A 26,545-nucleotide genomic window follows, 5' to 3' on the forward strand; every position below is an offset into this window, starting at 1 on the left:
TTCTGGGCCATAACAAGCTGAAGCTCAGAACAGGACAGGGGAAGAACAGCACATGAAACATACCCTTACATATGTTCACTGCCATGCTTACAACTCGTCACCTGCACACTCACACAACATAAGGCTGGCAGTCTTTCCGACATGCTGGAAGAGAAGTCTTCTAATTTCATCTAATGGATTTGGTCCAGTTTGTACAGAAAGGCGAGGCGAGAGCAGCACAATCCCCAAATCTATCAACTAAGAAGCTGTTAGAACATACCTTCAGTCCTCTAGCTACATCATTTTAAATTTCAGTTACATTAACCTTTTATTTACTAGGTAAATTTCCCTATCTCCCACTGCTTTGTTTTACACAAACACAAGGAAATTGCTGGCATGATACATTCTCTAGCTGTCCTGCTCCTCATTCTTTACTTTGTAAAACAGTTGCATTAGAAGTTCTTTAGTTAGAAACAACTAAGCATTTGCTATTAAGATTTCAAACTGCTAAGTCTTCTTCTCATGCAAAAAGAAGTTTGTGATTACCATATGTGCTTTACTGGGCCATGTCCGTCAAGTTTTTACTTTGGATTTCATTAACTTACTTTCTTTCCTGAAATAAAAGCAATATAGGTCATTTAAGGAAGTTCCTTGCATGGACCGAAGTAAAGTTCACTAGATAATTACTTGGCTTACCAACACAATTCACATGGGATACCATATGCTGGACGACTCCAATATAACACATCTTTGAATACAAAATTACCTTCTTGGTCTTCTGCTCAAGCACCTTACCCTGCCCTGCCTCAGAAATGCTGCCTCAAACCTCAGCACCTACCTGGAGTCTTACTAATACATCACCCACATCAGAGCAGCTTGCTAGATCAGCTTTCAAGTAAATCAGAACAGTAACTGCTCATATATCATAAAAAAACATGATGTCAGTCTTTAAAAGTCTATTCTAACATCAAACACGTTAGCTTACTTTCTTTTGCTTAAGTTAAAGTGCTTTTAACTCTAATTTAGCACATTTTTCAATTAAGAGAATATTGAAATGGTGCCTAAATTTTATTCAGTTTAGGAATATGAAGTTATTTTAAAATTAAAGAAAAAAATCCACTGCATCTTCTTGTAAACAAAATACACCCCTGAGACTGTGAGCCTGCCTTGTTTTCCCAGTTATGCAGGCAAGATCATCTTGAAAGAGTTGTGTGAAGACAGAGGAGTATGACAAAGCATCTTAACAGAAGATAATCTTAAGAGCACGGAAGTCTTACACTGATCTATCTTGGAGTTACAACATGAAAGTTACACACACGAAAGTTACAACATGAAAGTTTAACTTAAACTCAGCTGTACACTTAACTCCTCTAAATTACGGGCAGGAGTTCTGTCCGGTATCTGCTGACAGAGATCATCAAGAAGCTGAGCGCACACATTTAGAAGGAACTTCAGCACATGCTGAAGAGACACGTTAAACGCATTTAGATATTGAACTGCAACAGAGAGGTAAATTACAAACGATGCTGAGAATGAAAAGAAACAGACGCTAAAGAGCTGACACCTAAGAAGAGATGGAAACAATTTGAGGAGCCAGATACAACAGCGTAACTGGAAATCCTCTCCCCGGTTCCACCGACAATAAACGTTATCGCTGCTCCTGCTGCTTGTGTTTAAGGTATCGCTTCTACTCCAGCAGCGCTCCTGCCAGACTGCATACTCCCCTCAGCCAACCCTCCAGCTCCGTTACCCTGATGGCAGGGGGAAGTAACTCCATCCCGCCGGACCTTACCAGAGTCAAAATAACCCCGCACCCAGCCGCCCCAGCGCCGGCCCGGGCACGGCTCAGCACCGCCGGCGGCCCCGCAGCACCACAACCCGCCCGGGGCTCCGCGGCCGGACCGACAGCAGCGCCCGCCGGCCCCTCACGGCCGCCATCAGACCCCACCGGACCAGCCGCCCCCCGGGGCGCCCCGGCCGCCCTAGGCCCGGCCCGGCCCGCTTCCCTTCGCCGCCAGACACCCGCTCCTTCTCTCCTGCCGCCAGCGCCGCGGAGCCCGCCGGGCTCCCGCACCTCACGCCGGGCGCTGCTGCAGCGGCGCTTCCCTCCCCGGCGGGTGCGGCAAGGAGCGCGGGCACCGGCCGGAGTGGGCCGAGGCGGCGCGGCGGGGCCCGCCCTGCCTCACTTACCTTACCCGCAGCTCATGGCACTGCCCGGCGCGGCCCCGGCGTCCCCCGGCCCGCGCCACCAGCGCCGCGCCGGGCGGCGGCAGGGGGAGGAGAAGCGGCGGGGCTGCCCGGCGCCGCCAATCCGGGCCCCGCGGTGGGCCGGGCCTGCCGGGGCCGCCGCAGCGCCGGACGGAGGGGAGGGCGGGAGGCTGGAGGTGTGCGGCGGGCGCGGCCTGGCCGGGCAGGGGCAGCTCCGTGAGGGAGGAATCGCCCGCTGCCGCCGGCGGCCCCCGCTGCCGGAGTTTCAGGCAGCGGCGATACGAGGAAACGCTCCCCAAAACGCGGAGCCGCCCGGGGAAACGGTAACGGTGCGGTCCGGAGCCGTGCTGGTGACACGAACGGCCCCGAGCCTTGAGAACGGCCGCGGGTAACAAGCGCCCCGGTGGAACGGCGGCGGTGTTCAGCCTCGCCATCCCCGCGTCTGCTCTGACCGCGTCTGGGAGCAGCCGGTTCCAGGAAGCGCTGCCTTTGGCTGGGCTGGTCTCGCCAAGGCAAATGTTGACCGCTGTCATCCCTGACTACATCGTGTGGTGGAAGGAGCTGCTGCCTGCAGATGTATGTTCGAGCGCACAAAATACAGCTGTTTGGTAGCAAAACGTTATACAAATAGCCAAAAATTACCTGTTACCCAACCGGCGAGGCCCCACTCCTAGGAAACACACCATGCCAGAGGAACTCTCATTTTCACCTTGTTTCCCAGTTTGCAGCAGACTGAGAAAGGAAAGAAATATCTCTGTCAAAAGGTTGTTCCCCCAGTAATGGTCTGTGCAATAAATTACAGCCTTACCACTGCTTTTACCCTTCACTTAATTGCTCTTGCTTCCTAAGACAGTTAATAATGAGATTACAACATTTGCACTGGGTTAGATGGATGTTGGCCTTAGCTAGATGGGTTTCTTTAGCCACCCCATGGATTAATTTGGCCATGTCACTTTGTTCCTCTGTAACAATTTCAGTTCAAATTAAAACATGACGAATTCCTCAAAACCTTTCAGACTCCCTTCGTTTCACACCACTGTTCAGATTTATGATACTTTATGCGGTGATGAGGCAAAAATTAATTTATTTACTAGCTGACATTTAGTGGGATATGTGCGCAGCATTCAAATTGCTCCAAACTAGCTCATGTTCAAAGTTAAATATAGAGCAACAGCTCAAGCAGGGTCCCTGTTACACTAAGCATTGTATAGGTGGTAGGTGGTAGGTTTTGCTGTCTAGTTCAAAAGTAGGTGCAAGTAGCACTCATTCTGCTTTTCCCTTTACATTTCAGGGACAATTTAGTGCTGTTTTATCACCCAGCATCTTGGAGTTCTTCAAGGCCCCTAGCTGGCTGTTTTTAAAACCAGGATTCCTGCATGTGGCTCTAAAACCAGAGGTTCTGACAGTGGCCAGCACCCACCACAACCTGCTCCAGCAAGGAAAGGTCTGAGCTCACCAAATGGAGTGCCAGAACCTTCAAGCCGTTGGATGTCCAAGCTGTAAACTTAGCAGTCTTGAGTCTCTACAACCTGAAGGAACCCAACAAAAAGCTGCACTGTGTGAGCATCACTGCATCACCTTTATTTATCCTGCAATCTTTTAACTAAAAACACAACATATTTAAAACATATGTGAAAGTGCATTCAATCATCTAGCATAGGTTTCTTTTCATAGCTGTCACTGTATATAGGCAGACCTTTGAATCATTACACAAAGCTGATGTTAATGTTTCCAAAGGCTGAAGATAAGATAACAGTTGGTTTCTTAACAACAGGTTTTCCCCACAGGAACAGGGACTGTGCCTGAAACTGTGGCTGATGGTTTGGTTTTAGCTGTGGTTAAACCATAAACAATTCACTAGAATTTCTGAAGCTTTTCCTACCCTGCATTTGCACCTGACTTGGGCGACATGTGGACTTAAAGGCTTGACCTCAAGAGGAATATTTTTGCACCTAAATTTAGGTGCTCAGCAGAGGCTTCTTCCATAGAGGGGTATGTGCTGAGCGGAGGCTTGGAGCCAGCCACTGGGAAAAACTGGGCACAAGCTGTGACTGACCAGGTTACCTGCCTCTGAGCTTTGTGGCACATATGGGAATCCTCTTCTGAAGGCAAGTCCCAGTCAGATGGAAGAGGGAAAAAGGAAGAATCTCTGCATTTTTGAATCATTCAGTGCTGTATGAGTAAATTCTTCTGTTGGATAATTTATCTTCCACCCATCCTACAAAAAGGCAAGAGAATAAAGTAATGCATATTTATTTTTAACATTTCAGGATCCAACTTATAAATATGCAGTCATTCTGAGGAACAACAGGCCTGCAGGTTCTAGAAATAGGTATCTGTAGTCAGGAGCTGCTTTTGAAAAAAATTACTTTAATCACTTGGAATATGTGAGGCAGACATTTAAATGCCTTCTAAAAGCAGGCTGTAACATAAAAAGTAATATTTCTCTCCCAGAGCTGCTGTGAGGCTCAGTTCATTTCTCTCTAATGCCCCCATCAGAATTTCACAGCTCAGGACAGTTTAAAGCTTGTGCTTTTGTGCGTAGAGAATATTACATGAGGTTTGGGTTTCCAAATGGTTTTCACAAACCTCTCACTGTCATCAGATCTCCTGGGGAAGACCCGAGAACTGCAGGACAGACCTTGCAATTGAATGCTGAGAAGCTTTAGAACGAATGAGGCAGCAGCTGTTCCTGAACGCATGAATCTTGACATACATGGTCCTGTGTGCATGTCTGAGAACAGCTTTACTGTCGTTTGTTTGTGATCTGTACAATATTAAACACAATGGAAAGATGCTTACCACGGAAAAAATACAAGTCCCCCAGGCCACTCAATGTGTGCAGCAACCCAGCAAGCACTTGCATGGCCAATGTTTCCCAGTGGGCTCCACCTGGTTCTGACTATGGGTACCGAGGAGAGCATGAGCTTCCTGAATGCCACACTCCTTCCTGTGCTTGTGTGCCTACCTTCTGCTTATCAGATGTTGAAGCAGTAGTGTCCCCAGCACCTCCCAGTTCTTTCCCTGCCCAATGGTTCACTGTTGCCTTTGGACCTGAGTTCAGTAAGTTGCCGATCTGTCCATCCTGGCCTCCAGCCCATCACTTCCCACCAGCTGATCCCAGCCGCTGATCAGCAGTGCTTCTGCCTGGCTTCTCGCTGGCACAAAGGAGCACAGCCAGGTCATACTCTCCTTGGGTATACGGGCCTAGCTTCAGCTTGACTTCTAAAAGCCCCTGGGGCCTTCAGAAGGTCTGAGCATTTGTTGCTTCCTGGGCTAAAGCACATGATTCTGTGGGTTGTTTTTTTTTTTTTTGTATTGCTGCTTCATTTTTAAAGCTGAGCTGAAGACAGATCCTCTCCTCATTTGTCCTTGTGATCTTCCTCTTTCCCTGTGTCCTTTATTTTATTTTTAATTTACTAAAGGTTTCTAGATTGCCAAGTATCTATGGAGAAACAGCTACATGCTACTCCTCACATGAAGAAATGTGTCTCAGAAAAGACACGTTTCTAGAGCCCATGAGGTTTTAACTTCCACTTACCTCCCTGCAGCTGTGGGCTGAGCTGCTGGGCAGCAGCACAGCCTCTCTTCTGGCTGCCCAAGTGGCTGTTAAGTGGCTTCACAGAACAGGCTAAAACAAGGTCAGCAGGGCATGCAGAGCTAGAGCTGTGCTGCTGAGGTATCACCCAGAGGCAGACCTGTTCCCAGGGAAGGTGCTTTGCAATGCAGCCTAGGTCAAACACTCTGAATGCTGTGAATTCACACTGGTTTCCCTAGACCTGCAAAAAACCTTCCTGATGCTTCTCACACAGGCCAATCTCCCCCTCCAGAGCTGAACCCACATAGGGAAAATGGCTGGTGCATACCTACAGCAGCAATGCCATCCATCCCTGGGGAAGAGGTGAGTCTGTCTGCCCTGCAGAACAGCCACGTGCACGCTGCCAAAGTCACATGAAGGTTGTGAGAGCTGGTATCTGTATTTCAGTGCACCTGGCAAAGGCACAAAACTCTAAAAGCCTGAAATTTGATCTGCTCATGATGGAGAAGTCAATACCCCTCCCTCCACAGAGACCTCTGTGAGTTAGAATATGTGCTGGCTGAGTGCTGGAGTACTTCAGACCACAACTGTGACAAAATACAAAGCTGGGGGAAGGTACTGGGGATACTGGCACTAGTCTACATTTTGTCTCCGCAGGCATTACACCAGAAGTCCTTGACAATAACATCAGATGCTACAGACAACTTTCTATTAATCAGGAAAAGCAAAGCCAAAATAAACAACACGTCCTGACCTTTCAGCTGCGAACTCATTCACCTATTTTAAATCTGCAAGTAAATTTAGTACTCCTGATACAGAACAGCTGAAGCTACGTATTTAAACCAGGCACATACACTGCAACTTTTCCACATACACAGCTCTACCACAAGAACATTAACACCGGCCAGCAGTACCCATCTGCTCTTGCCTGGACAGATGCTAAGGTTCCACACTAATGTTCGTAATTTAATTGGTTAGTAAGGGGAAAAGAGCATTGACTATAGACTAGAAACAAACAGCAACCTTCAGATCCAGAACTCCCACTGTCCAACATTCAGGAGGAGCTAGGTCCATAAAGTTTTTCTGGGGGGAGAAGCAGAACGTATGGTCAAGTCATCTATAATGATTTTATTTTCCCTTCACAGGGGAAGTCAGAAATATTAATCTGAACGAATGACAAGTGTGACTTGAGAGTTGTTAGTGAAGTTACACTGGAGTCCTGCATGAGTGCTGTTACTCAGAATTAAAGTGGTCTTCATCTGATTTAGCTTTCTTCAGTTTCAGAGTGAAGTACTCTAAACCCAATTAAAGGCACTTAATTCTGAATATGAATATCTGCGTGGGGTTTAACAGGATTTAACTAATCTATTTTAAGAGATAATTCAGGTAGGGTTTCCTGAATGTCCCTCTTTGAGGAAAGACTCACATCAATAGATTTAATGGGAATTGTTCCTGGATCATGCTGGCATGAGGTCAAAACATCACTACCATAAAAATAGCCAATCTTGCCCAGGTGTCTTTGTTCTGAGAGGATTAACATTTGATCCAGAGCTGAATGTATACCTGGTAAAACAGAATCAGAAATTGCAGCATGAAGTGAATTCTTAGTTACAAAAGAGGGATAAAACACTGAAGAGACTTTGCTTTCTCAACTGAGAAGGAGAACTGGCATAGATGGACGCCTGTCAGGGCATTTCCCATGTTCTGAAGGTGCAACATGCATTGTTTTCATAAGGCTGATCCCATTTAGGCTGTTGTGCAGATATAGACAGTGTAATTTAAAATCTGAACTTTGCTAAAACGTTCATTTACATGAACTTTGCCATGGTGTCAGGAACTGCAATCTCTGTAACAGTAATCAGTAACCTTTAACTGAGCAGCAGCATCATTGTGGCCCATATCCATATGTCATAGAATAAACCCAAGTGTCTATGCCAGTCAGTCCAACATTTTGGAATAATACAAGGGGCAATGTCTTCTTTTAAACAGGGTAAGTCAGACACTGAGCTTTGCTGAGGAGACCAGGTTTAAACAATGGGAACACAAAGGTGCAGTTACACCCCGGAACAAACAAGAGCACAACTCTGAAAGCAAACACAGGACTGACATTTTCCCATGTTAAAGAACTGCCTCTGACAGAGCATTAACTGCTTGTCTATTCACACAAAACAATCACAGCCAAGATTCAACCCTGCCTTCCTCTCCCTACAACCAACCAAACACCAGTGACAGCTCCATGCTGGCCCATTTCTGTAACAGATTTGGACCCAGCCTCCGAAGCCAAATGTTCTCAGTGCCCCCCCCAACTGAATTCTTGTTCTGGACTTCATAATTTCCTTCCCTCCAATAATATTAACTGTACACCACTCTAGGATAAGGACCTCAGCTCAGAGATGTATAAAATACAATCTCACTGTGATAATCATTCAGGTGGCTAAATAAGGTATCTATGCTCCTTAGACTACGTATTATAGGTAGTGAAAAGGACCAGGCAGCTCCAAAGGGCAGTTCCTAATAGGACTCTCAGTGACTGTACTAGGGAGCAAAGTAGCCTCTTAGCTCAGACATCCAAGGTAGATGTCTAACATCAGGCACTGAGAATACTCTGCTCAGCCCTGCTTTGTGATTTTAGTGACCAGGTGCATAATTCAGTCTTCAAATCTGCCCTGACCCTTCTGCTCAGCTTCCAGAGTCATCTTACATTGCTACCTACTGCAGATAGAATCACAGGGTGCAGGGCAACATCTGTCTCCATATGACCTTGGTTTCTTTCACATAGAGGAGCTGTTCCCTGTTGTTTTAAGAATGAGTCATGTCCTGTTCAGAGTATCATTAAATCTTTCAATTAAACATTGCTCAGTAATCTATCACACCAGAATCCCCGAGTCAAAATTCCAAGTACTGATAGATAACATAATATATTTTTCACATAAATCCAGTGAGATACAGTAAGGAATCTGGTAAGTACATGCACGGTCTGCTCTGGGAAAAAAAGTAAACTAAACACAGTCTTAAGGTTTTAGAACATCAAATCCAGATTCCAGACAATATTAAAACCTTCCAGATCTGAGCGCGACTCACCAGTCACTGCTGCCTTCTACTGCATTTAGACAGAGAATTCATCAGGATATTCGAAGCCTTCCAAAACTTGCATGTTTTAAAAATAGCAAAATTTTTTTCTTTTGAAGTATGGGCTTGCTGCAGCTATTTAGGAACCTCTTACTGAACTCAGATGGATCCTGAATCTCCCCTGGGGATGGTTTAGATGTCAGTGTTCATTCATTAAGAGACTGGAAACTATCCAGGAAAATATTGCAAGAAAACACACCATCTCCAGGATTTCTGTTTCTTCCTTTCTTAAACTGGACTTTCTGTGCAGTTCTCTACAAATAAATCCAAGGTTAAATATGATAAGTAGGGCAAGGAACACAGAGAAATTCAACCCAGTATTAGCAATGCATACTGCTTATTGATCAACAGGGTATTTTGCAGAGTGTAAACATCCAGCCCCTGCTCCCATACCTGAGGTGCCAGGACAGAAAGCTGGTGCTGGGCATCACCTACACACAGTGAGCTCCGGAACAGTGCCACCAACATGGCAGTTCACCATTGCTTTGCCACGTAAAACTCCCATCTGTGAAAGTGCTCAACAGAGAGGCAGCGGCAGGCACTGCAGGGGCAGTGAGAATCTCATCGGGCCCCAATTCCATCACATATTGCTGTTCCGCACAGACAATTAGTGTGCAAAGTCTTGCTTTTCATCAGCACAGGGACACATGTGGAGTATCCAACCATAATGCCATCCAGACAGTGCTCAGACAAAAGCTTATGACCCCAACAGGTTTAATGTTGGCTTTCACTGGATATTCTTTTGTGTAAGAAACAAACACGTTCTTGTGCAGAAGCAGGCAGCTGAAACAGGCAAAAGGGCAAACCTGGAGAAGTTGATGCATTCAAGGTTTCTTCCTGCTGAAAAAGGTTTCTTCCTGCTGAAAAATGTTGAGCTTTGAAGATGCGGGGCAGAGAGGCAGTGCTCGGAGCAACTGTGTGCTCCTGTGGTCTGACAGGAGCAGCCTGCTCTCAAAACCAGGCAGAACCAGGTAAACTCTACAAGAATGACCTTGAGAAAAAAAGGCTGATGGAGTGCTTCTGGGGAAAGTGCTGGCTGAAAGGACTGAAATTGCATGCGAAGTGTCTCCTATTGTCTGATTCCTTCTCTCTTCAAGGAAACAGAATTTTGTACTTTCTTTGTAAATAAAAGGGCTGCATCAAAGCACCTGAGTGATCAATTTGCCTGCTATTAGAAACCATCTACTTGGCCTAAAACCATCTAAGTGCTTTGGTCAAAGACAAGGTATAAAAGCTCCATTCATTTCCTCATGGAAAGGCAAAAAATTCATCCCTTTGCAATGGCACAGCACTTGAAAAGTCAAGGATGCATGAAGTGTGATTGCTCTGATTTACAAGGTGCATATCCACAGCACAGGGAACATGTGCTGTGGCGTGATGGCTGCTCAGGTCCCTTTGCCCTCAACCTTGTCTTTCACAGACACAAGTACAAAGTAGGCATGAAGCAGCCACCAAGTAAAACCAGTGCTTTTTGTGCTGGTGGAAATGACTCCAGAAGACACAGCAATTAGGAGAATCAGTTGGTGTGAGCACACAGCCCTATCCATGTTTGTATGTGATGAAGAAAACACAGATGTGACCTTTGCCAGCCACTCAGTGCACTAATTAGTGTCAGAGATAATAACCGTTAAACATTAAAATCTGACCTATATACGCTACAGATGAGGAAAAGGCAGCAATTTACTTAAGTTTCTATTACACTGCTCATGATTATAAGCTGAAAAACTAGACCATATGCAGGAAACTTGTAATTAAAAAGCATCAATCCTCATTCTCAGCTTTTAGGGGACGTCAGATCTGCTTTCCGCAGTCCCATTCAGAATATAGACATGTGGGACGGTGTGATTCATCCTGGAGCAGTCAGGAAGAAATCAAGTCAGTGGGAGAGGATCAGCTTCAGAAAACAAAATAGAAAAGAAAGAAAAAGAAGGGGAAAGGAAGTAAAGCGAGTTAAAGAATACCCTTCCAGTATTCTTGTTTGACAAAGCACAGGTGTGTGTCAGGGTTGTTTTCCAGCAGGGCAGCCTTGCTTCCCTCCAGCAATGACTAAACTGGATTTAAGCAGCATACACAATGTTCTGAGGCTCCAGGGCTGAGCCAGCTAATACTTTCAGTCATGCTGAACATACCATCCTTGTGTAGAGATCAACTAGTCCCCAGGGTCCCTGGGAGGAACGTGAATCTCTCTTCGTAAGCCTGCATATTTCCCGTCTCTGCTCCCTTAAGGTCTCTGACTTCCAGCCAAGGAGGACAGATTGTCTAGAGGCTGTTACAGGCTCAGCACCCACAGGTGGAACCAGTTTTTCAAGAGTGCCAACACATGCTGTAAGTACATTCAGATTTGTTCTTCCAGTCCTGAGGAATGCCCTGAGTCAGGCTGAGCTCTGCTCACCAAATTTGTCTGGAAATTGCAGACAGGGAGTTAGCTCATTGCTGGTCCTTTGGTCTATACACAGGCACTGCCAGGAGTCCAGGGCAGTGCAAAATGCTCAATCCTTACCTAGAGGCCACAGCTCGAGTGGCAGTGGCCACTTGGTGAGAGTTACAGAAGTATCAGGCACAGCAGGTCCAGTTTGCTTGTGACAAGTAGTGACCTAAGTAATTGAAGCAATTCAGGCTGTCTACTGCTGATCACCTGACAGTGTGACAGGGACACAATCGGTGGCTGGAAAATTTGATCTGTCATTTTGCATGCAAGGACTGCATTTAGACACTCTTGGCTTTACCTGATTTCAGTCCTGCCATGGATCACACTGCAGAATCACAGCTCGTCTCCAGCCACCTCTGAGCTTTTGCCTCATACCAGCTTTTGGCATTCCTAAATAAGAATGTGTTGCTCCTTAAAGCTCCTGTTCCTTTACTGATCATGAAGTTGAAAAACAAAAATATAAAATACCAACTGAAACAGTAGTAAAATCAAAACCATGGTTTGAAGTAATGGAGACTGACATTTGCACTATTGCCATGCTTTAAATAATTTAAAATGATTCCGAAGCAATCTATATTTCTTATTGACAATCTCATGTTAATTTAATAACCTGGTGGCTGTAATTATCATTAACTGACTTACACTCTGACCGCATCTTAATACACTCGACAATTTTTTCTTCCATTAGCTCTCACAGCCCATCATCAAGCAAAGGTCACCCCTTCCAGTAATACCATGACTCAGCCCACTTAAGACAAAGTTTTCACCTCTGTCCCACTGATGTGAACCTCCCTGTCCCCACCACCCCTGAGGACTGACTAGCAGCTCTCATTTTCACTGCCTTGGAAGCACTTGCCCCAAACAGAGTAGAGAGTTCCCTAAGGAAAAGCCAGGGCTGGAAAGTGGTGATTGCACTTGGGAGAGGACATTTCCACAACTTATTGCTGTCTGGAGCCCGAACCACCACAGAAGGTCCCTCTAGGGAACAGCCTGGGTGGGTGGTGAGAGCCACAGGTTCGTTCCATGAGGACCACAGTCAGTCAGGGCCATCAGTTTGGCTGCTCTGAACAACATGAAGTTCACAGGTGAAACTTTTCTGCCCCTGTAGCACTGTCTCATCGATTCGCAAAGTGAAACCGTGTCAGTTGCGGTAGAGACTTGGCTCTGCATGTAGTTAAAAAATGAATAAACAAAAAGCCAGTGCAGAGGATTTAAAGCTGAGCTCTCCCTGTGTGAGTGGAAACAGGCTATTTCAGCAGCCACAGCTCCTCTGCAAACACTGAACAGGGCTTGGATTATGCCAACAGTTTAATATGATATTTTCTTTGGAGATGCGCATTCCCAGTGTCGGTATCACAGTCTGTTAGACCAGGTGGGTATCAGACAGGCTCCTCAGTGCCTCATGACTACATGCTCCTGTGCAGGATGGATGCACTGGCAGCAGCACTTGGAATTAACCGACTGTCTTCTTGGACAGTTCAGTGCTACTGCAGACCCCAGGTCGACTGGAGCATATTCTGAGCACCTTTGCAGTGGCTGCTTAGACCTTTGCTGATTTGGGCTAAATCTTTCATTTCAGCTCCATGCTGCTCTTCTGTTTGCCTGTCATCAGACTTTGCAGGTGACTCCCTCCCCGAGGAAACTGTGATTTCTTTTGCTATTAAATTTAAAATTTAACTACAGTGATTATTTCCTGCAGTGGTGAGAATTCTTTCAGCCTTCCCACTCTGCAGGTCTGTGGCTGCTGAGAAAACAAATTACCTGTAAAAATATAAATGCATTTAATTGAAGCCTCCCAGGCAATCCACCTTCTCCTGATTGCTAGACTCTAAGCTTTTTTTAATGGGAGCACCTGTGATTTAGAGCAGAGGTTTCAAAAGCAATAAGCCCCATTCTTTGTCAATCTTCAGACATGACAACTTGCTTATTACCTCCCAAATAACAGCAAAAATGATGCTTTTTCTGCTTTCACCAGCCTATTCAGAAAGGCCTTCAAATACCAAATAACAAAATGTGCTAGCTTTTTAACTCTGTGCTGATACTTTATTACTCTGTTTGATTTCTAGTTTGATTGGTGGGGTGTTTTTTTTTCACTCAATACCTCTGCTTTTCTCAAACTCTGTTTCTTTTCCCTGTAGCTGACCTCTCCCTCTCAACAGATCGGCTGTAGCCAGTCTGACAGCATTACTATCCCTGCCCCCAAAAGCTGGGGGGTTTATGATGCAAGACAGCTTAGTGATGAATTGCAACATTAAGAACTTGAACTGAACCACGCTCACAAAGCAGCAGTTAGAACAAGCATATAACACCTCAGAAAAGTAAATAAACTCTAAGGTTTATTCACTCACCGATGAGCAGGATATTTACTCTGCACAGTAGTCCCCCAGCATTTATAAACTATTCACTAACCTACCAGGGAAAGAAGCCAAGGTCAGTTGCCACCAGGGGTCAGCACCGGATCAGCGCAGGGTGCTGCTGGACCAGCAACAGTAAGGGTCGGCTCCGGGCAGGGTCCCTCTCGCCTGGTGACACCAAAGCAGGAGCAGACAGACGGCCACACTGCTCAGTACCCTCAGGTAGTTTCCATCACGAACCAGACAGCACATCATCACTGATATTTCCACGAAAGGGCACACAGAGATAAGTTAGACAAGAAAATAAGCAGCTGTTAGTTTGCTGGAAATGAAAAAACAAAATTAACAGTGGCAAGGAGGAAGAGTCTGCTGATTTACAGCATTTCTGTATCTCATCCCTAAGACCTCTGTTCTGCAATGGTAAAGACAGTGTAAAGTTAAGCAAGCAAGGCTGCGGGGTGACTAAGCCCCTTCCTGAACCTGCTTAGTGCAAGCAAGCACTTCCCTGAGCTGTGGAAAGGTTTGTGGAAGAACTTTAGCCTTCATAATTTAGCACAATGCTTACATGAACACAAGCGCTCCCACACTCAGCCCTTAAACCAAGTGAGTGCATTTACCTGCTGCTAAACTGGTTCCTGACACCAGAGCTAAGTGCCTGGAATCACTTGTTGCAGAGATGACATCTTCCATATGTTAATTTACACAACATATCTATACAGTTCATCACTATCAAAAATTTCACAGGCACTCATTTGCAAGCGGTCACCAACATGAACATGCCACATCCAGTGCAAAGTTCAATTCAAAGTTTTCTTTATTAAAATACCTTTTCACATTCCTTATGCTAATGCATTTTGTATGGACACTCTTGGGATGCTGGAAAGAACATTTGTCAACAGAAGAGTCAGTCATTTGTCAAAGGCTTATGATACAAACAACATTTGCATAGGAACAATAAATTAGAGATATTAGCCAGTAACTGGAGCTTGAAAATTTAAACGTTTGAAATGAGGATATAAAACCCTTTTGTATTTCTTGCTGGTTCTGCGCCTTTGGTGCAATGCTGAAAGCAGTAACTATGTAAGTATACACAAATCCACATCCTCTCTTTCACTATTTTCTAATTAAAATGAGAACCTTCTTACCTGTGGCCCAGATCTTATAGTGATTTAATCAGCAGTAAGAAAATGAGAGCAATTGTAGTGCCAAAGACCAGCTGGTTAAGGGGTTGGGGACAGTACTTTTTCTGTTTTGTTCTGTATTCATTTTGTAAACTAAAGCAACTGAGATAAACATGGCCTGCGAAGATTAGATCCAGGTCCAAACTGGATCCATGTTAGTGGTTTATCATACCATACAGAAAAAGGATAGGTATGGAGTTCCATACTGGACAAACTGGACACAAACATGACTTCAAATCTCTCCTAAAATCAAAGGAATAAGGATTACACATAACAAGATTTTCAGGTACAAACTCACTGACCAGGGTGTAGCACATCCAGCCATTTGAAGACTGGTATTTTGTGTCATCCAAAATAACTGTGATGGGCAATCATTCCTCAAAGGCTCATCACACAAACTAACCAACAAGCATCAGAATGTCTAAAGGGGAAAAGCAATTTAGTGAAGAATAAAGAATATTTGTGCCTCTACTGAGAGAAGCACTTGGTAAAGTACTGAACCTCTGAACAGTTATTCAAGTTTTTAAGAGAGCCCAGAGCTTCCATTAGGCCCTCTTGGCAGTGTTACATCCAAGACTGGTCCAGCAGTCCAGCTGCTGCAGCACAGGGAGTTCAGCGGAAGCTGCAAGATCATGTCAAAGTACATACATGGTTGGGCAAGCTGTGCTGAGCTCTGTTCTGCCACAGTAGGGTGTTACTGATAACCAAGTTAGCTAGTTTAAAGCAAGCTTAAACATTTCCACATCCTACTGGCATCACAGTAGTTACTGCACTGTAAAGGTACTTCCTCAGATGTAGCTTCCCCTTTTATTTCCTCAGAGCATGATGAATTGGAGGCTAGAAAGGAAAAATCGCATTAGCAGGAGAAATTAAAGATGAGAACCTAGGTCAGTGGTTTCTAGAGCCACTTTCCTGTTAGAATTTTTATTTGTCATTTTTTCCATTAAATGCTTTAGGGACATCTCTATTGTTCCCTCTAAGGAAATCAACTCTGAAAAGAAGAGCCTGGTAAACTCATAAATAAGTGCTGCAGAGCTTTTGAAACATTCACAACATTTTCCATCTTGGCTTGTTTTCTTCTCCCAGCTGATCTTTGAGATGACAGTTCTAAGTAGCATCACGATGCCCTTGTATTCTCTGTTGGCAATAAGATCAAAGAAAGAAAGAAAAAATATGAGTATAAATGTCCCCCTGCCCTCTCCTGTCCTTTTTGATCAATACAAAAACATTAAATATAGTAACATATTCCTTAGAGCACTGTACAATGAGCTAATAAATACTCTCAGTTCCCTGGGGAAATATTAGTATTATCTTCATCTGATAAAAAAGGAAATAAGACAGTGGGAGATTCAGGTTAACAATTAACAGGCTACAATGCAATACTGTTAATCACCAACATCTGCAACTGGGCACTTACTGATAAAAGTTGGATTCTTAAGGGAATTGCTGGCACTCAACAAATCTGAAAGTCAGATCCCCTATTTACTAATAGATGCTCAACTTCAGTCCCACAAGAATGAAAACGTTTTCCTAAGAAACACTTGGGTATCTCAACAGTGAGCAATGCAGTGTTCATTTTCAAGGCACCATGTTTCTGCAAGAGACTGCTCCTTCGAGTAGGTTATTTTCAGTACACAGCAGGGACATAGAAAGCTGGCACTGAGAACCACAAAAGGCAGCGTGCAGGAGTCCTCTACACTAGCCAATGGGAAGGGCAAAGAGAGATCCCAAACTTCCTTGTCTTTCCATTACGTGACAGAAATAATTTTGTCCACTGAGGATTCACAACTGTCAAGTCTTTCCTGACATCAGTTGTCAAAGCAAGTCTTCCCCCAACAAGTATCTGCTAATGGTACACAGTGGCCTCTAACCTAATAGTTTAGACTGTCAGCACTGAGGCGCCTCATTCCTTTTGTGGACTTACCCCCAAAGGATTTGCCCCATGAGTCAGAGGCAGGAATTCCTGGTTTATAATTCAGTGTTTATTTCACCTTGTTTTTTCATATCCTGACTGCCTGAAATCCCCACCCCCCCCCAATTTTAAATGGACACATCCTTCATCTTCATTTCCTGTCTGAAACTACAGTGCCATGGTGCTGTGCACAGTTAAACACATGCCAGGTCCCCCTTCAGAACTGGCTATGTTGTACTGGCAATCTGAAATAACACCACTGAGAACTCACAAAATACTTCTGAGGTCAATTGAGTAAGATGAAAAAGTAGCTGAAAAAAAGCCCAGAAATTTCTCCAAATAGATTTAAATTGTACAGGTTTCTGTCTCAGAGAATGCATTCTCAGGCTGAACAAATAGACAGCTAAAAGTACTCTGTGTTCTGACTGAGGCTGCCAGTCTTCCGTGTACCCCTAAAACAGAATCAAACAAACAAACAAACACCCATCTAAGAGGTAACAGCAGAGGAGGAGATATGAAGTCAGAACATATTGCTGAGGTAAATTTGACACAATACCAATTAGTATTTGGCGAAGGGGCTATCTCATTGTTAAGATATTTCCTTCAATATGTTTTCAGAAACTGGGACCATTAAATAACTTAGAAAGATTGCCAGCTCTGATTTCAGGAAGGAAACCTCCTCCCAGTTCCTCTCTAAGCAATTCATTTCTTTTTGCAAATACTTCCTATGGATGGCATTTGAGATACAGATTTCTGAAACAGAGGAGAAAGAAGGAAGCAACCCCCAGCCTCAAAACTTCAGGCTCCTTACTAAATGACCTAAAAGACATTCAGGTTCAAGGTGCTCTGGACTGCAAATCAGTCAGAACCTATACTGCTATTGGGCCTTTATACAATTCAAGTAATTCAGACTTGAACTGATTGTTTTTCTAATGCACCACCTTTTTTGACATAATACAAACACTTTCAATGCCTCTGCGTAACACAACGTTTATTGTCAGTACACAGTGTTTACTAAAGCCCTGAGCCCAATTCTGTTATGGTATCTTAGTGAAGATGAAGCAAAGTTTCTAGATTTCCATCCATGCTGGACTGTTTTTATTCTGACAGAATTTATGCAGGGGCAAATGCACAGGAGCAGTGCTAGCACTCACTAAAATTTGCTTCATCTTTCTCCACTGCATAGTACTCTGTTTTGCCTGACTTCTAGAAGATTAATGCAGAACTTAGAGAGCGAAAAGGACATCAGGATCTGACATCAAGCCTCCACCATCATTACTGAAACAGTTGTAAAGGTTGCATGTCCTCCTGTCTCTGAAAACATAGGCCTTAGCCAAACACTCTTCTCTGCTGTGGTGCCCTTTGTTCCACACTTCTGGCATACCTATTACATCCCAGAGTCAGACTCTATCAATTTTTTGACAGGTCACTATAGCTAAGTGATCCATCTGGCATTTCATATGATTAAGACGCCAGCTGACCAGCCTGGCTCCTGAAGGCCTTTTCCTCACAAATTAAGGGAGTAGCAGATCAAAAGCAATTTCACCTGTGAGCCAAATCTTTCATTTGGCTATAAAGAAGCAGAACAGCTGGGAGGAAGCTTAAACCTCTTGATCACTTTATAAGGAGCATTTTCCTTTCCATGAGTAGGATCAACAACTCATTTGGACTAAACCTCTGAGATACATCACAGTTAAGCACTGTGTCAAAATGAGCGGCAGAAAAAACACAGTTGCAAGAAAATAATGATAGAAAGCACCTTAGTAGCTCCCTGTATCTTCTGAACTCATCTATGATGCCTGAAAAGAGCTGAGAGGCAAATAGGGGGTATAGAAAATCTGTAAAGAACTTTATCCATCCAGTCCAACTTCAGGTCACTTCTCTGGAAAGTTCAAAAGAGGGATCTTTTTGTCACAGGCTTTATTGGGAATAGAAGGGATGGGGATCTGGGTTTGGGTTTTTTGCTATGTCCTTTAAAGCACTGATCATCCAGAAAAAGGAATAATTACTACATGAAGAACAGCATCTAAGGAGGGGCCAATGTCACGGATGTGAACTGAATAATGCTATTTCCAAGGAAACTAAAGTAAGAAGTGCAAGTGTTATAAAGGTGACTTCTCTTTGGGGTGGTTCTGCAAATGGGATTAGTTCTACAGAATAACTGGTTTTATTACTCTCCTACTGTTAACACTGCCCTCAGCTGACACTTTTCTCTCTTGAATCTAACATTATTACTTCATAGATTGTCTGGTTTATAAGCTTTAATAGCCCAATTAATTATGATGAAAGTGATCCACATGGGGCAGTCAGTGTGTTTTCACTCAAGCAGCCTCATTACACTTCCATGGAGAGATTTCTCATTTTTAGCCACAGGAAAAGAAAACAACAAAATCTTCATAAAATGTTAGTCTTTATCCAATGTCCATTATAAAGTACGTAAGGTGTGGGGAAAAACGGAGAAAACCTCCTCCCTGAGCATACACCAGATGTCTACCACAGCCACTCTTGACCATTTTCCTCTTTGTGCAGGGCAGGGACACACTTTCTTCTCTGGGACTCCCCAAGGAATGCCTGGTGCAACCCACAAGAGGGTCCAGCTCCAATTACATTTAGAAAATTGAGAGCAAAGACTAAAAACAAACTTTTAAACTAAGAGAGACAATGACACCATAAACCTGACTGGTCTGTTAATATACGTCTGTTTATTGTAACAGAATCTGTGACCTTCAGTGCACTGCCAGTGTCTGTAAATAATACAATGGGCTGCCTTTTTATCCCATGGGGATGTGAGTGTTGATGGAGCCTTTCAAAACTCAAATGGATGCCATAAGCTGACGTAGACTGTGCTATTGTGATTCTTATTTATGAGTCTGTCTTTTTTCTTTTTAAGTACAAGTTCCAAAGTCACCAAGTGGATGGCAGAAAAACACCCTGTCTGCATGGTTTGAGGTTGGGTTAGACATCTAACATTCATAAAAGTACTCCTGAATTGTAAGTTCCCTGCCTCTTAGATCTCTTGAGAGAAGAGTAATAGCTCATTCAAGAAATTTATTCTTTTTTTTTCTTTAAATCCATCTTTTTCACTGGCTTCTCAGCCCTATAAAGCTGGTCACCACCCACAGAACCCTGACAAAACTCATCATTGTTTAGCTGAGATCCTCCATGGATGGATGGTTCTATTCTCAGCTCTTGGTTACAGCAGTACAACTGGCATACCTACGTACTCCCAGGTAAAAACTTCATTTCACCTCTTAGGAAGGATCTCACTTCTCTGGATATTCCAGTCACAGAATGTGTGTGTGTGCAAGAGAGCAGACACATCCCAAGGAGATTCAGTGCAGATTTTACAGATGGGACTGCAACTCAGCTCTATCCCCAGTGATACATTAATCAGCTTAACAGGTTTTTCCATGCAAATCTTGACTGCCCCAGGTCCATCAGGACCTGCAGCAAGCAGCAGCCATCCCCAGCCTTGTGCCATTCCACCAGCATGAATATCTGTGGCATGTGTCCAGAGCTATGCAGATGTTCAACACAAATGCTTGAAGATTATTTGTCTCTGCCTCCTGTACCAGCACTACTAAATATCAGTCATTCCATGGACTTTTCAAGCTGACCATTCTATAAATGTCATACTGAAAGCCTGATCAGTAAGAACATATATGAAAGGATTGCCCAGTAGCTGTCCAGTAAAGGTAATCAACAACAAATAAACCATTAAAAGGTAGCAACAGTTGAACATTATCTCACTAGATACACAATAACCTTGATCCAATTTCCCTATATTTAACTGCTTGCAAAATAAAATACAATGTATAAATTACGAAATGGCCTACTGCACAGTCATCGGTTCTATGGTCCAGAAAATAAACTTTTATGTTTAATCTAACGTTTTTGGTTCACCTTGCAGTGATGTAAAATTGCTGCCTACAACTAAGGTTCAAGCTCTGGTCCTACGAAGTATCCAAGCACTAGCTTAATTCCAGTACATGGGTGGGACCAGTGTCCTTGCAATGACCACATAGAACAGTACATGTTCAACAGCTTTCCTGATTATGGTTTAGAGCAGAAGTCTCTACAGAGAGGACAAGCTGTTACTGGACAAGAAAAAAGTCTTCCTTTTAGAGGCAAGTTCTCATGAGCATTATATTTCCCCTTCCAATTCCTTGCCAGGAAAATAACATACTGCAGAAATCCGGTATAGGATACAATTTTCAGAGCCAAGTAAGAGCCTGCAAAGACACCTGAAGTTTTATTACTAAAAAATGCTTGTTCCCAGTGAAAGCCTGCGAGCTGCTGGGCTCTTTCCATTTAGGATCAGTGAATTTTAAGATTAGATCTTAGTATTTTGGGAGGGGTGTTAAGTGATTTATGTATTCAGAAGTTTCACAGAATACTAAAACATAACTACTTCTTTGCCCTCTGAAAGTAAGGCAATCTAGAGACATGAGGAAAGTAACTCTGCTTTTAGAAGAGGACTTCAAGTCTTGTTTAAAGTGCTCTTTTGTCCGGTCTGTTAAGATACTTCACATGTGACACAAATAAGTGCCGATTCTTGAAAGAAGAGTATATCATATTCAGTGCAGAGAGGTTGTGTCGATGAAATTCATCTAATGCTCAATGCAGAGCATTTGGATTAGGACGCTGGGTTAATTTGCTAGCATTTTTTCCTATAAATGTGGGATAGTTTCTGAATCTGTTTTTTCTTAGTATGTATTTTTAAATAGCAGATAACAACATCGATCCTTCCATAGGCACAACACTTGTGTGCATTCAAAAGTTCTCTGAAATCATTAAATGAAGGATATTATAAAAAGTACTTCTACCATAAATAGACACTAATAAAGGTCTTTTAGAAACCCCTTTGCCAGCCACCAGAAGTAATGAGAAGCTGGACACAGATGAATGTAACTTTGCAGATGATAATGCCAAAGTCTGTTTCTCTCCTTCCTCTACGATTAAAGCACCTCATACCAGTGCATAAACTTCAGTATAAAATTGATCTCACTATTTGGCAAAATTAGCCAGTTTGATAAGAAACAAAATAAAAAACTACATGGGAAACACATAAAAGCTTTGTGAGTCCTGAAAGCTGACAGAAGTGAACAAAAACCCATGCTGACCCAGTGCTACATCAAAGCTTGACTTCAAGTGGACAAAACTCTGTGTAAGGTTTATGAAGTGAGGTATTAATGAGCTGTAGTTAAGTCCTCTGTCACAATGTATTGTGCTTACAGGAAGGAGGAAATGAGGAATTCTGTATAAATTCCAAACTTCAAACAACGGGATGTTTGCTACCCCAAAGCCACTAGGTCACAATAACAGATATCCCGCCTCCTTGTTATCTGTCACCCAGATTCAAACTAGTGTGGCTTTCTAGCTAAGTACCAGATCCCTACGAGGAGAATGTCATCATCTGTGTCCTTTGAAAGTGCTGCTGAAAGACTGTATGACTTCTAAAAGGAACGAATCAAGTAAGCCAGCACACAGCCCCTGATGAAAGCACAGTGTATGGTGCTTTTGCTCATTCTTTGCTATGTCAATCTTTTCTCAACGTTTTTAGTTCGTTCCTGTTAAAAATATGAGGTGTTTTTTACCTGAAACACACTGGTTTTCTTGTGATGAAAGAGAACAGAGAGATTTTCACATAATACCTGGCTTTCCCTTTCAAAACCAGGTAAGTGGGATATTCTGGATTCTAGTCAGATACAGAAAAATTGGTTGGGCTTTCATGGCAGGGCAACTGAGAAGCTGCAGGTTTCATGAAAGGAATTAGAGATGAAGGCTTTGTGCTGGTGATTTCTAAAAGATCCCCAAGTCTGATAATGGTAGGTAGTTTTTTGGATCCCTGATGCATTGAAACTCTTGCTATTGCTTTTAGTTGGTGAGGGTTTAAATTCAAGGAACATATTTTTACAAAAGAATATATTAATGGCAGGAATTTAAGACACAGTCATCCCCACCTGCTCTGCCCCTTCTTGTTGCTGGAGGTTATTGAAGAAAGAGTATGTGCCTAAAACCAGTTGCAAGACATAATCCACCCCAAACCCAACTCCAGCCCCGGTGAAAGGTGAGCTGCTAGATCATCAACTGAAGATGCTGAACTACAAACACATACTACATTCTGCCAAGCCTTTGACTGGAGCAGTAGCTTTTAACAGAGAATCTTGGCAGGCAGCTTGGGAACAGATCTTACACAGAGGCATGCACGCAATTCAGCTTTGAATTTGAGGTTCAGGCAAGGTCAGAAGCTCCCTGCATATTTGTGCCTTCCTGAAGCCATCTGCTTTTGCCTAATTTTTGGCTGAAGCTATTTTAAGCATTTTGGTCTGGAGTCAATGTCTCACAGATCCAGGCTTTGGTCTAGAATACGTCTTGAAACCAAAAGATCCAAAGAGGTTTTATTTTGGAGAAGGAACAGGTTATTGGTATGACTTCAGACTGCTTGCAATTAGCATGTGCTTATAAGGTCTGAGTTTTGAATAACATAACGAATCCTCAGACCCTGTGAGTTTTCTTTATGCTGGAAAAGGCTTTCAGTGGGAAATTCTGGCGCAGTACAGAGGTGCTATGCCTGAGGCTCAGCAGCAGGAAAGTATTTGAGCAGATTTCCTGATTGCTAGAGCTGATTTCTAATAGTTTGTTCCAAACCACTGAATGCAACAGGGATTTCTCATGCCTCTTTCCACTGGGATATATTTATTTTTCCATAATACATTGTTGGTTGCAATAGGATTCTTACAACTTCCTGTCTCACCACTGCAGTTGCTTGCAAGTGACCAACTCATTTTTCCAGCATAGAGGTTGGCTCTACATTTTGCTCACTAGATTTCCATTTTCCTAATAAAAAATTAGGAGTAGCTATCTTGCAATAAGCCACTATGAATTCAATTCAGTGCACATCAAGATCAGTGCAAAGCCTATCACTGGCTTCTGTGAGCTCTGGATCTGATACAGACCAAAGGCAGAGTTCACTGAAGGAACAAGAATGCACTAATACATTGTCTTCCGCAAGGAGTGCCCTGAGAAAAAGGTAGGGAAATCTGTGAATTGGAGCTGTCTCTAGTCTTCTCAGCAATATCAACAGAAATGTGCTGCCCCAAGAACTCACATCAACGCTGAGGGAAAGGATGGAGTTAAGATAAACAATCAGTAGGGAGATGCTTGGTCCTCCTGCCCCTACTGCCTCTTGGGAAGATGAAAGATGTGATGGAAGTAAATCATGCATCTAAAAGAGCCTCCACCCATGCAGCTGAACTTAGTATCTGACACATCCTGACCCTTCCCTCAGGAAGAGCATCAGCTGCCAGCCTGGCCTGTTGGGACTCCAGCACAGGCAAAGTAGGCAGTGGGGCCACAGACATTTTATCATTCTTGGCAGTCTGTTGATTTAGACAATTGCCTGTTTTGCTTAAGTTTTGGACTGTCCCAGTTCTTTCTGAACAAAAAGCAACAACTCTGGGACTGGCTGGATATTCCTGAACTCCAGTATACTCTGGCCTTTTCATAGAGCAACCAGAGAAAGCAGTATTTTAAGGAAACTGGTTCATCCTGGTAGGTGTGAAGGACATTTAGGTAAAGGTGTTATAGACCTTAAAGGTACCAACTGAAACCATCATCCCCTGAATTGCCATTTGGTTGTAAGGTTTGAGTTAAAGTTGAGGCTTGCAGCTTTAGGTATTTTATGTAAACTATTGAAGTACCAGCCTGTTGGCCAAAAACAGGTTTTAAATCAGTATGTAGGTGAGCTTCTCAAACACTAAACCTTTCTCTGAATTCAACTAACCTTTCAGTAACAATGTAAGGACAGCTTCATGTCCTTGATTTGCTTCGAGAGACAATGCTAGTGACCAGCATCCTCCTTAAACCTCTCATTGTATCAGAGGAAATCTAGCGTCCAAATAAAGAGGCTGATATTCTCTATTTGTATTTTATTTGCAATCAAAATACACCTGACTAGACTTGAATGTTGCAAATATCCTGCTTTTCCTGCTGTTAACAGGTTAACTGGAGTTAACCACATGCAGGTCTTCTGGGGTTTGAAATGTGCATTTGACAATTTGTTTCTTGTCTGTCTTTACTGGAACAACTCTTTAGATCTGGTGCTCAGAACAAGGAAAGCGGCACAGCAGACAGGATGGAAAGTCTTACCAAAGTGTGATGGAGAGACTGAAATGACAGTGACAGGAGATAACATACCAGGAAAATAAGAAGAAAAAGAGTAACAGCAGATGCTCAGCACACTGCCAAAGGCCTGGAGCTTGGGAAAGGTCAGAGCATTATCTGCACTATGGGTTCATGATTTTCGATAAGGTCAAGCAACTGCTGTAGAACTCAAAATACAAGAGAAGCTGGTTACTGACATGGCATCTGCCTTAATGGGGACAGCAGTGAGACCCATCAGAAAATGAAGAGGAAAAGTATTTTAGTTCAGTCACAAAGAACTGCATCAGATATAACAACTGCTGAGAGCTCTTCAGCTTCCTCCCTAACGGACACAACTTTGGAATGCACAAACAAAATTGCTCATGAGGCACTCAATTCTAGTTAACCCAAACCACAGCAGTTACCCAGAAACAAATCATAATAAAATGTTACATAGGTCTTCGGTGTTAAATCTGTCAAACTGTAGCTGACATCAATTCCCAAATTCAGGCAATTACCCCAGAGGACACATTTGTCTGAACCATTAACTTCCCGAAGCAGATTGTACTCTTGGGCATTTGCTCAAAAACCTTAAAGAATATTCAAACACAGCAAAGATCATTATGGTAAACCAACTTCTGCACCCACTAGTGATGTTCAACATCTTTCACAACATGCCTTTGGTATACTTACATTAATATATATGAAAGTACTGAAGAAGTTAGATCTATTTCCTAGGGATTCTCCACTGCATTTATACTTTCCCACCTTGCAATCACACAGCCTATCAAAAATCAAAGTAAATGTTACATTTAAATAGCCTGTGATGTAGCTATCCAAAGCAACTGCACAGCTATGTGATGCACTGCTTATCTAATTGAAACACTTTTCCTGTGTATCAGTCAGGAAAAACAGACGTGATTAAAACAATAAACTGTTACTATGTTTCCAAGAATAACTGAAATGGTAGAACTTTATGCATAAAAGAGCAGGTGGACTGCAAGATTAAGGGGTGTTTGCATATCATTTGGCTAATTCACCTCACTCTTTCAACCATATCTCATTTTATTGCAGTTCCCACTTTAGGCAAGTGCAGTCTTGTAAGTGCTTTGAATTCTATCTCTGCTGTACCAACCCTGAGTTTACACTACAACTCACAAAACATGCTTCTGGTGTATAGCTCTTTCCATCACGTCAAAAATAGGAGTGGTGAAAGGTGTAATAACCAGCTTCACACCCTGGCAGAAAGCAAAGGAGGGTTATACAGCCAGATTCTGCCATTTGTAGGTGCAATTTATACTCTCTGGGAAATGTTTCAGAACACTGGTGACCTTTGGGCTCAGCCCTAACATGAGCTGGATTTTCCTCATGACGTTGCCAGGTTACCCTGCATGAAGTGCTATCTCCTATTCTTTAGTGTAATGGATATTCTGTTTTTAGCTGCAAGGCTGTTACAAATGAGCCCAAAGCACAGGTTCAGCACCAAGCCAGGAGTCAGGATTCTGAATTTCTTTTCCCAGTGTTGTCACATTCTAAACACATTGCCTTAACCGAATGACCTAATCTGTTTATTCAGCTGCAAAATCGAGATAAAAACTGCTTTATAAGTCCCCACAAGGGAAAATTAAGTAATGTTTTCTGAAGGAGTTGGAGACCCTCACATGGAAGATT

General features: G+C 43.2%; 3 protein-coding genes and 1 long non-coding RNA gene across 12 annotated transcripts in view; 2 read left to right on the forward strand and 2 right to left on the reverse strand.

Annotated features, from left to right (window-relative positions):
- Window positions 1-5,111, reverse strand: part of TEX2 (testis expressed 2) — a 52,378-nt gene extending 47,267 nt beyond the window's left edge. The window contains exons 1-3 of one of the 5 annotated variants that reach the window (XM_065693742.1): window positions 4,990-5,111; window positions 4,256-4,405; window positions 2,830-2,919 (exon numbers count right to left, since the gene is read on the reverse strand). The gene's annotated coding sequence lies outside the window, so the exon portion shown is untranslated. Of the gene's footprint in view, window positions 1-525; window positions 654-2,169; window positions 2,273-2,829; window positions 2,923-4,255; window positions 4,406-4,989 lie in introns of those variants that run through there. The other 4 variants (XM_065693743.1, XM_065693741.1, XM_065693747.1 and 1 more) reach the window with 4 other exon arrangements.
- LOC136021480 (uncharacterized) lies at window positions 1,219-5,100 on the forward strand. Of its 2 annotated transcripts, XM_065693764.1 has the most exons (3): window positions 1,219-2,763; window positions 3,479-3,746; window positions 4,793-5,100. In XM_065693764.1, the coding sequence occupies exon 1, from the start codon at window positions 1,734-1,736 to the stop codon at window positions 2,577-2,579; it is 846 nt and encodes a 281-aa protein (XP_065549836.1). In that variant the 5' UTR covers window positions 1,219-1,733; the 3' UTR covers window positions 2,580-2,763; window positions 3,479-3,746; window positions 4,793-5,100. The 2 variants fall into 2 exon arrangements, with proteins under 2 accessions (XP_065549836.1, XP_065549835.1); XM_065693763.1 differs by lacking the exon at window positions 4,793-5,100 and having other exon boundaries at window positions 3,479-4,640.
- A 5,856-nt stretch (window positions 5,112-10,967) lies between the features above and the next one.
- On the forward strand, window positions 10,968-25,832 carry LOC136021482 (uncharacterized). The gene is made up of 2 exons (XR_010615790.1): window positions 10,968-11,179; window positions 24,827-25,832. It is a non-coding gene; the product is annotated as an uncharacterized LOC136021482 (long non-coding RNA).
- The window catches only part of PECAM1 (platelet and endothelial cell adhesion molecule 1), a 28,243-nt gene continuing 17,549 nt past the window's right edge, over window positions 15,852-26,545 (reverse strand). For 2 of the 4 annotated variants that reach the window (XM_065693756.1, XM_065693753.1), the window contains exons 14-15: window positions 25,568-25,658; window positions 15,866-15,954 (exon numbers count right to left, since the gene is read on the reverse strand). In XM_065693756.1, the coding sequence (XP_065549828.1) occupies window positions 25,609-25,658 (50 nt within the window). In that variant the 3' untranslated portion in view covers window positions 15,866-15,954; window positions 25,568-25,608. Of the gene's footprint in view, window positions 15,955-25,567; window positions 25,659-26,545 lie in introns of all 4 variants that reach the window. The other 2 variants (XM_065693754.1, XM_065693755.1) reach the window with 1 other exon arrangement.

Source organism: Lathamus discolor, chromosome 13 (genome assembly GCF_037157495.1).
Source record: "Lathamus discolor isolate bLatDis1 chromosome 13, bLatDis1.hap1, whole genome shotgun sequence".
Lineage (NCBI taxonomy): Eukaryota > Metazoa > Chordata > Aves > Psittaciformes > Psittacidae > Lathamus > Lathamus discolor.

Bases quoted from the DNA above. Each gene is read 5' to 3' on its own strand.
- LOC136021480 (XM_065693764.1), top strand. From the start codon at position 1,734: ATGGCAGGGGGAAGTAACTCCATCCCGCCGGACCTTACCAGAGTCAAA.